General features: G+C 38.8%; 1 protein-coding gene across 11 annotated transcripts in view; it reads left to right on the forward strand.

Moving 5' to 3' along the window:
* TRIM37 (tripartite motif containing 37) overlaps positions 1–10,210 on the forward strand; it is a 180,276-nt gene that overhangs the window by 165,919 nt on the left and 4,147 nt on the right. For 5 of the 11 annotated variants that reach the window (XM_032322412.1, XM_032322414.1, XM_032322416.1 and 2 more), the window contains 3 exons: positions 324–473; positions 1,730–1,808; positions 2,745–3,010. In XM_032322412.1, the coding sequence (XP_032178303.1) occupies positions 324–473; positions 1,730–1,808; positions 2,745–2,754 (239 nt within the window). In that variant the 3' untranslated portion in view covers positions 2,755–3,010. Of the gene's footprint in view, positions 1–323; positions 474–1,729; positions 1,809–2,744; positions 3,011–10,210 lie in introns of those variants that run through there. The other 6 variants (XM_032322417.1, XM_032322420.1, XM_032322415.1 and 3 more) reach the window with 5 other exon arrangements.

Raw genomic sequence — 10,210 nt, forward strand, 5'->3', positions numbered from 1 at the left:
TGAATCAGGATTCAGAGTCTCTAGAAAAAACTATTCTTGGTATAATGAAGTTAATACTGGTCTCAATTACTACTTGCAGACACTGTAGAAAGGGCAGTTTTAATCTTTGAGAACAGAAATAAAACCCCTGCTCTAAATAACTAAAGAGAACTGAGGTCTGCGCGGTTACTTCTTTATTTATTATTTGTTTGGGGTCTTACATTGGCTTGGGATCCAGTGGAAAATTACTAGGAATCTCGGGTTAGTAGATGAGGAGACTTCCTTTTCCTTTCATTTACAGTGGTTTCTTGTCAGAAACACGTTCTCCCCTTCTTTCCTGCCAGGGATGAGTAGTGACAGCGATATTGAATGTGACACTGAGAACGAGGAGCAGGAAGAGCACGCCAGCGTGGGAGGGTTCGACGACTCTTACATGGCGCAGCCCCCAGATGAAGGTGCAGCACCTGGTCTCCTTTTACAGAGATTAATAAAAGGTCTCTTTTGCCGCTGTCGCTGCTGCTGCTGCTTCTTTGCTGTTTCTGCTGCTTTTTTTTTTCTTTAATTACTGTCAAGTGTGAGAAAACATTCTGTGGGGTAAACTATATGGTGAACCCTGAGAACAATTTGCTCGGTGCTCTCTGGCTGGTCAGACACCGGCCGGCCGCTGCTTGGCAGAGCAGGGCTCGGCAGCCTGCGTTAGTACAGCCTGGGACCTCAGCGTAGCTTTTAGGGTGCATAGAGTTGTTTAAAACAAAAACGAAACTGAGAAGACTTTCAACAGAGGCAGTTGCCTAAATATTTACTATATGCCCTGGTATAGAAATATTTGTCAACCCCTGGGGAGGGTTCAGATGTTATTAGGTGTTATTAGCCTAGCTAATGAGGTAACTTTTCAAAAGATTTCTCCTGATTTCTTAGAAATGCATTTAGTTGATGGAAACATCATTTTTTTAAATGTCCTGTTCCTCCCAAAATAGTTTTAGGAATAAAACTTACTGAGAGAAAGTCATTGTTAGTATTTTTGCTATGTTTTGTTTTAGGAGTACGATCTAATGATTTGCTATTACATATACAGTGTGAAATGATGGGCGTAGTAAGTGTAGCTGACACCCGTCACCATCGTCAGTATTGTATCCAGACCTTCATGATCGCTCTGAGCATTCCTCGGCAAGATTTGCTGGAATGACAACATTGTCGGGCTCGTGCTAGTTCTCAGCTTTACAATTTTACAGATTTCCCTGGTATTCTAGTGTTTTTAAAACAGAGCTAAGCATTGGATGATTTTTAAGTATTACGCTTTTAGTAATTTTCTCTGTTTTTGAAAGAAGCAGACAAATTTTGGGCAAGTTATTTTGAGTGCTGATGGGCTTGTAGTGGTACTTGCATGTACGATTTAATTTGCTTTAAAATACATTTTATGTTTACAGAATTAGTCTTCAGAGTATATACAGCTCCTCATTTCCTCTTCCCTTCTTCAGCTGCTCCCATAGTGTACCGGGGAGGACAAAGTTAGACAGTGCCTTTCCTATTCTAATTGTGGGTATTACACATTTTACTTTTTCTTGTTTATTTTCCCTTTGTACTTGCTTATACCTGCCTCAGATCACAAGTGCTTTGAAGACAGAGGTTTATCTGCCACCCAGTACATCTTTACTGCTTAAATAATATGCTTGGTAAGATCATTTAAGGACATGGAAAAGAAACTACTGGTGTTTAAAAACTGTTATCTGCTTTTAATTTTTTATCTTAGATACGCATTCCAGTTTTCCTGATGGTGACCAAATAGGCCCTGAAGACCTCAGCTTTAATACTGACGGAAGCGGCGGAAGGTAATTTTCAAATCAAGAGAACTGACTTGCAAGCTACCTTGCCCCTGAGATTTGCTGTAGTTGGTGCTCAAATTGTCATCAGTGAGATAATCAGATTAGGTCTTATTTTTTTCATCATCTCTACCTGAAATAGTAATTCTGAAACTTTAGAAAGTAGTGTAATTTATAGTATGTGACATCAGTACGTAGGAAAAAATTAACAGCGTGGGAAAAAGAATTCTGTGTAATGTAATGAATTAGCAGTGTGGTCCTCAATCAACTCAGTAAATTAGTATATTCATAAAAGGCAGTTTGTTTACTACCCTAGAAAGGTGATTAACTGCCACAAAGTGTGCAAAGAGCCAGTGCATGCGCTCCGTGTCCTGCTAATCCTCGGTGCTCTTCTGTCCGTGGCTGGATGCTCAGTTGTGTTTAAATGACCACCTTCATGTTTTGGGTTTTAATAGTAGTTTATAGCTTCATTAATGCCTGTAAATTAGGAAACAGAAAAATAATTTTTTGTGTAGATTTTGCCCTGTAGATACTTTATGTGATTATCTAAAACAAAACTAGGCTGACTCTCCTCTTTGGAGTGTGTTAGCTGATTGAAGTTGATTTATTTAACTGTTCTTGTTTGTCCGTGCAGGCATACTGATTATTGGCACATAATCTTTCTGTTGTAGAACTTTTAGAAATATAATTTTTAAATGAGCGAAGTTCATGTGAATTGTTTGTTTCCCAGTCATACAAACACATGAAAGATCATTTAAAATTACTTCTTTTTTTTCCTACCTTTTACTAAACAACTGTAGTGCAAGAAGCGCTTTAAAACCCTCTTTTCTCTTATTTTCATTAGTTGGACATTGGTTTCAGTGTCAGTACATTTAAAGATTCATACATACTGCGCAGTGGTTTACATGAAACTGTGGTATAATGTTTACTTTCATGCTCAATCAGCCCAAAATAATTGCCAGACTTCCCACCGGGCTCCTGCATTTGTGTTTGAGCCGCTGTACTATTCGTGAACGTTACACTGAGAGTTGGTAAGACTGTTGAAGAAGCATGAATCTCATACACATGTGAGAGGCACCTCATCTACTTCTATTTTACTTATTTCCCATGTCTAATGTCTTGCTAAATGCTGTGATTCATGGTTTGCTTTTGTTCAAAACAGTTCGCACTTTTGTTAATAAAATTAACTTGAGAAAATACCATGCCTCTGCAGTTTATTAACGTGAGACAGGAAGCTCCTGGGTTGTTTTTCTTTGTTTTTGTTTTTTCTGTTTGTTTGTTTTTTTTGTTTTTCTATTCACATTGCCTGTGTATGATAGAGGCTGTTAAGCTGTGTAGACGTTAGTAAATGCGTGGGGAAATTAAGAGACCGACTTAGACTCTTGGTAATATATATGGGTACTTTTTCCTCCTTAGAAGTTAGTTGGGAATATTTAAGCACTATAATGTAAGAAGTTTTATATATATACATTTATGTATATATACATACATATACATATAAATATTATGTAACTATAATATAAGAAATAAAAATTTAGGATTCGCTTGGTAACATGCTAAGTTTTGGCATGCTGTTGTGTAGTTGTTAGGTAGTTTATCATGCAATAAGAGTCTAAGGCATTTCTGATACATTCTTTAACACTTTTCTGTGTCTGTTAGATAGATTACATTCTGTTGTGATAATTTTTTAAATCCAACTTTCTCTTAGCCCTGTACTACATTGTAATGGATGAAGTTATAAGAATTTTGCACCTTTACTGTTGAGGGCAAACCATTTTAAGAATTGATTAGTAGATTTTTTAAAATGAGACTCATCAGTTGGAATCCACAAACACGAATATGATTGACTACTTTGAATCTCCTGCTATTGCCAGCTCTTTTTTTAAACTTGTATTTGATATAGAACTCAGTACTTTCCCATGTATCTTTATAATTCTGTTGTTTTCAAAATACAGAAAACTACATGTGGTTAAGAACTAAGAAAAGCCTGAGAAAAGACTGCATTTGGGGAAATTTACTTGTAAATGCTTTTAGCATGGGTGATTTAATCATGAGTTTCTCTTGGGTCAATCTATATAGTAGCATTTTGAGGTATCCCTCTGACTTTATTGGGAGGAGGTGCACTATTTAAAATCCAAATGTTGTTAACCTTTGCCCTTAATTTTCATGACCTTGAGGGTTTTTTTAGTCTGGATTCCCTAGAATGGGATAGTGGTATTTGGACTGTGATATATTTGGATCTTGAGTATTTTTCTGGCTTTTCTTACGCTTTCAAGTTATGTATAAAAACAGTCAGGAGTACAGCCCTTATTTTAGATGAATTGAGAGCTAGTTGAGACCCTTTTAATTTGGTAGAATTTGAATTCACTACATCAGCAAGACTATTTTTGTTTGTTACAACTGCAGGAAAATTTGAAGGTATTTAGTTCTTTATACTTGCACAAAAACTTTGGAGGGAAAATATTTTGAGCTTAATTGGCATGTTCTCTTGTATTTTAGGAACCTATTTGTACCATATTCTGATTCCATATTTAAGAATAAAATCTATTTCTTGAAAAGCAAGAAGTGTAAGTTTCTAAAGAAATATTGAACCTGCTCTCCTGGTATAAAATCCTCTATTTCATAATTAAAGTTGACAACAGGTTTTACCAACCTGTTTCAAGAATAAACTAGTAGGGTAACTAAAGGACAGAATGAGTACTCAGAGGCAGTTCTATTGTGGTAAAGAAAATCATGTCTCTTTTGTTGGGCTCCAGCTCACTTCAAGTCATGTTGTTTGAGAATTATAAAATAGTAAGAAATATGCAGCTTGGGGCACCCAGGTGGCTCAGTGGGTTAAGCCTCTGCCTTAGGCTCAGGTCATGGGATCGAGCCCCGCCATCGGGCTCTCTGCTTGTTGGGGAACCTACTTCCCCCTCTCTCTCTGCCTACTTGTGATCTTTCTCTCTGTCAAATAAGTAAATAAAATCTTTAAAAAAAAAATAGGCAGTTTATTTAAATTCTCACAGTCCATTGAAGAAGACCTTTGGGAGTCAGTTAACAAGTGCCTGGCATTCTCTCTAGGTAGATAAACTGCTGTCCTTGAGCCAAATCCCTACTGCTCTGTGCTTGTGTAAACAATGGGACTGAAACACAGTTAACATCCGTTCATTTATGGATTAGCTGTTTGTGCCCTACAAGTGGAGTAGCTGCTAAGGAAACCTACTGGCCTCACAGCCTGAAATACTCTCACACCCTTCACAGATAAAATTTGCTGGCCTCTGCTCTGTTGATATTAATGGGAACTTCATGTTTTTTTATTTTTATTTTTTTTTAAAGATTTTATTTATTTATCCAACAGACAGAGATCACAAGTAGGCAGAGAGGCAGGCACAGAGAGAGAAAGGGAAGCAGACTCCCTGCTGAGCAGAGAGCCCGACGCGGGGCTCCATCCCAGGACCCTGAGATCACGACCCGAGCCGAAGGCAGCAGCCTAACCCACTGAGCCACCCAGGCGCCCCACTTCATGTGTTTTTAGTATAGTGGTTTAGGCTTTTAAAAAGCATGATTTTTAAGTCAAAAAGATAAAACATTTGATTAGTTCTTTTGTGCTTTGTTTTGTGGTAGGGGGTGATGGGCAGCTGCTATCCCATCACAGAATCATAAACCTGAAAGACCAAAAGATTTCTTCAAAGATGAAGAGCCCCTTGGCTTTTAGTAGTGGGATCTTTGAAAAACAGAATTCCTTTCCCAGTTTCTAGCCTTGTTATATGTGAAGTCTGTACCAGATTCCTCAGTGGTGCCAGGAAGCCTTGTGTTTTCCCTCTTCCTTGGTGTGGGGTGCCTGCTTTGGCTCTGCTAGGTTGTTGGTAGCTGGGAGTGAGGGAAGAAGTCCTAGGAATAGGTACCAGTTCCTTTTCCCTCTCCCCACTGGGGTGTTCATGATCCGGTCTGCAGGAGATTCGGCTCAAAAGCACTCCCTCCCATTCCTCCTCCCCCCACCCTCCCGCCCTTAGAACTGTCCTCGCCGGCAGTCTGTGCTTCATGAGTTCCTCTGCTCTGCTGCTACGTTCTGGAACTTTGTGTATCCTGTCTTTTCTTTTGTAATTTTTTTTTTAAAAGTTTTGTTTTTTCCTTTATATTTTTACCCTTTTAGCCAAAGAGCATAGTAGTTCTTAGTCTCTCCTTCCACTGTTACCTTGTTTCCGTATTCAGCTTTGTTTTGTTTTTTAAGTAAATTCTACCACCAACACGAGTTTGAACTCCTGCCCCCAAGATCAGGAGCCACATGCCCTGCTGACTGAGCCAGCCAGGTGCCCCCAGTATTAAGTACTTTTATCTCACATTTATTACTGGACTTTTTTTTTTTTAAGATTTTATTATTATACTTTATCTTCGCCAAAGGCCGAGAAGCAGTAAGGATTTTATTATTTATTTGACAGAGATACAGAGAGAGAAGGAACATAAACGGGGGAATGGGAGAGGGAGAATCAGGCTTCCCACCGAGCAGAGAGCTGGATGCAAGACTCGATCCCAGGACCCCGGGATCATGAGCTGAACGCAGATGCTTAACCGACTGAGCCACCCAAGCGCCCTATGGAAAATTTCTTCTTAATAAATGTGTTCTCTCAGGCCTAAGGATGTAGTAGTTACTGCTTGCATTGTGCACAAACATACTGTTTCTGGACAACTTTGACCAACTGTGTCAGTGAATCCTTAAGTAACCTTTGAGGTAGATGATATGAGTGTCATACCTGCTTTGACAGAACCATGCAGTTCGGGGAGGGAAGGTGATTCCTTCAGGCTTCAACACCGCTCACAAGGATGGAATGAATTGCTGGTCCTCGTACTTTTTTTTTTTTTTTTTTTAAAGATTTTATTTATTTATTTGATAGAGAAAGATCACAAGTAGATGGAGAGGCAGGCAGAGAGAGAGAGAGGGAAGCAGGCTCCCTGCTGAGCAGAGAGCCCGATGTGGGACTCAATCCCAGGACCCTGAGATCATGACCTGAGCCGAAGGCAGCGGCTTAACCCACTGAGCCACCCAGGCGCCCCTGGTCCTTGTACATTTTTCAATTCATCACACTTGAACCAAACCCAGCATTTTTTTTTTACCTAATAATTAAAAAACTAAAAGCTGTCCTATTTTTTAACTTTTATTTTCAGATAATTTTATTATTTTGAGATAATTTTAGAGTTAGCAAAAGAGATACAGAAATCTTGAGAGAGTCCCCATATACCTGTTACCGAGCTTACTCAGCTTCTGCTTTTGTTAATGTCCTCTGTAACTGTAGAACAGTAATCAAAACTAGGAAATTAGTCTTGTTTACAGTACTATTAATTGCAGAATTTGTTCTGATTTCACCAGTTATTTCATTAATGTCTTTTTTCTGTTCCAAGATCCACTCCAGCATCCCACAGTGCATTTAGTTGTCGTGTTTCCCTAGTGTCCTCCTATGACAGTTCCTTGTCTTTAATTTCTTTCATGACCTTGACATTTTTTTAAAGACACCAATTATTTTATAAGAATAAAATAAAACCCTATATGGGTTTGTTTGCTATTTTCTTATATTTAACTGAGGTGAAGCATTTATTGGAAAGGCTACCACAGAGGTGATGTGCCCTTCTCAGTGCCTTATATCAGGGGCTGTATAATGCAGATATTTATTTTTGATGATGTCAATCTTGATTACTTGGTCAAGGTGATGTCTGCTAGGATTCCCACTATTTATGGTTTTTCCCTTTGTAATTACTAAATATTGGGGACAAATGCTTTGAGACTATGCAAATATTCTGTTTTCTCTCTCACTAATTTTAATACCCACCAGTGGATCTTGCCTACAACAGTTATTACTGCAGTGTTCTAATGGCTTTCTCTTTCTCTAATTTCTTATGCATTGGGTTTCTGTACTGAACAGTTGTCCCTTCTTCTCCATTTAGTTTTTGGGGTTTTTTTTTTAAATTATGCAACCCCTTATTTGTCAGTGTGATCTTGGTATAGATACTTATTTTATTCTTTATGATCTAATATAATCATTATTTTACAGTTCAGTTTGTCCCAGTTTTGGCTGCTAGAAATTCAAGTCAGCTTTTGTTTCCTTTTGGTATGTTCCATCCTCCCCCCCCCCCCCCCCCCGCTTCTTTCCCTCCTCCCCCCACACTGGGTGCTGCACGTTTACCTGGTCTTTTCTCCTTTTCTCTCACCCATTGTTTTTTTTTCTTTTTCCTGGACAGTGGTATTTACAAAGTAAGATTGGATGTTTAGGTGTGGTGACTGTTACTAGAGCGTCACTGCTTTTAGGTCCTCTCAGTGGGTAGAATAGAAACCATCATATATGCTTACTCATGCAAACACAGCTCTATATATCTTTGCACATTTATGTAAATGTTTTATGAAGACAAACCAGGAGTCTTTATTGGAGCCTACGATACCAGTCCCAACTCCACAGTGCTCCCCTTTGATTTATCTTTCTCTAACAGCTTGGCTCTCATTAGCTACAGTATATTTACATATTTGTTCAACTGTAACATAAAAACCAAGCAGTTTCTCTACTGTTGACCTATAACCCTTGTGAGGAACAAATTTAGCAACTGAGTATAGTGTTGGCGTACAGTTTTGGGTTTTTTTTTTTAGCCTTCAGTATCATGTCATACACTTTCCTAAAGTTATTTAGGTCCCAAAATTGAGTTACATTAGTTCCTTTCTGCACCATCCTCTTCATTGTGATTATATGATTCATTTGTAATAAAGTAAGATTCATCTGTTAGAGTCTGCATTTTGTCCTCCCCACATATCCTGGTTGATCTTTAAATTTACATACATTAAAATTCAGTCTTTGAGATATAGTGCAGTGTATGTGGGTTTTGCCAGATAGAGAGTCGTGTGTATCTGCCACCATAATACTACATCAGACAGTTCAGTCCGCCTCAGAATTCCCTCACACGAGGCACATCTTCCCTGGTACCCCCCCCCCCCCCGCCAACTGCTGGCAATCTTGATCTTTTAGTTTTCCCTTTTCCAGAATGTCATTTAACTAGAATCAGCAGATAGCTTTTGACTTAACAAAATGCAGTTTAGTTTCATCTTGTGTGAATCAGTACTTTCTTTATTCCTTTATTACTGAGTAGTATTTCCCTGTATGGGTATACCACAGTTGATTCACCCTTGGAAGGATGTTTGGGTTATTTCCAGTTTAGGGTGATTATGAATCTTAAAAACATTTGTGTGAATGTTCCATATATATTCCTCTAGAGAATGTTCCATTCTCTAGAGGAATATATACCTTGGAATGGGATTGCTGGATGTGTGTGTAATAAAGAATCTGGCAGCCCTGTGTCTCTGGCTCCCGGGATATAGCCTCTTAGAGTCCTTGGAATTTCCAGAATGATAGAAGTGTTTTTGTTACTTATGGTGGGTCCTGAATGTTTATGCTAATGAGATAACTCAGGACAGGGAGTGGAGGCTGGAACAGTAGAAGAACTAATCATGGGTTTAGAGGATTGGGGCTATAGTCACTCGGTACCAGCCTGAATAGTCCAGCTTCATTGCCAGTGAGTCGGTCACACTTACCTTATGAAACCCCAGTGAAATCTCTGGATACTGAAACTCAGATGAGCTTCCATGGTAGACAGTATTCTGTACTGTCATCCGTTGTTTTGGGAGGATAAAATGCCTGATCACAAGGAACCTTCACACGTATACTTGTCTAGACCTCTATATGTCCTTTCTTTTGCCTGGTTTTGATATATATATCCTTTTGTATAATAAAACTGTAAGTAGAGTATTTCCCTGAGCTCTGTGAGTTGTTCTTGCAAACTTTCAAACCTGAGGGGGGGATGGTGGGAACGCCCAAATTTGTAGTCATTCGTGAGAAATGAGGGTGGCCTGGGGCCCCCAGAGTTGGCAGCTGGTGCTTGAAGTGAGAGAACTTTGCCTTTAAACTGTGAGATTTGGCCTAACTGCAGTTATTTGATGTCAGAACTCATCTCAGTGAGTTACATGGTACATACTGCTTCACTTTGTAAGAACCTGCTGAACTTCTCCAGAAGCAGCAGTGCTATTTTACATCACCAGCAGCACTACATATGAGGGTTCTAGCTGCATCCTATAAACACTTGCTACTGTCAGCATTTTTTTATTGTAGCCATTCTAACAAGTGATACCAGTTTTGCTGATCCTTTGCTGAGAATTTCTGCATCTATACTCATGATGGATATTAGTCTGTAGTTTGGTTTTTCGGTCTTCATCTGATTTGGTATCAGAGTAATGCTGACCTTACAAAATAAATCTTAAGAGAATGTATAAAATTGATGTTATTTATTTTTAAAATATTTGGTAGAATTTACCAGTGAAACCATCTGGAAGGGATTTCTTTTTCCTAGGTGTGTATTTTTGGTGTTTATCCTGCTCTGTATTCTGTGAGGTTCCTGGA

The sequence above is a fragment of the Mustela erminea genome, chromosome 18, assembly GCF_009829155.1.
Source record: "Mustela erminea isolate mMusErm1 chromosome 18, mMusErm1.Pri, whole genome shotgun sequence".
NCBI classification, from domain to species: domain Eukaryota; kingdom Metazoa; phylum Chordata; class Mammalia; order Carnivora; family Mustelidae; genus Mustela; species Mustela erminea.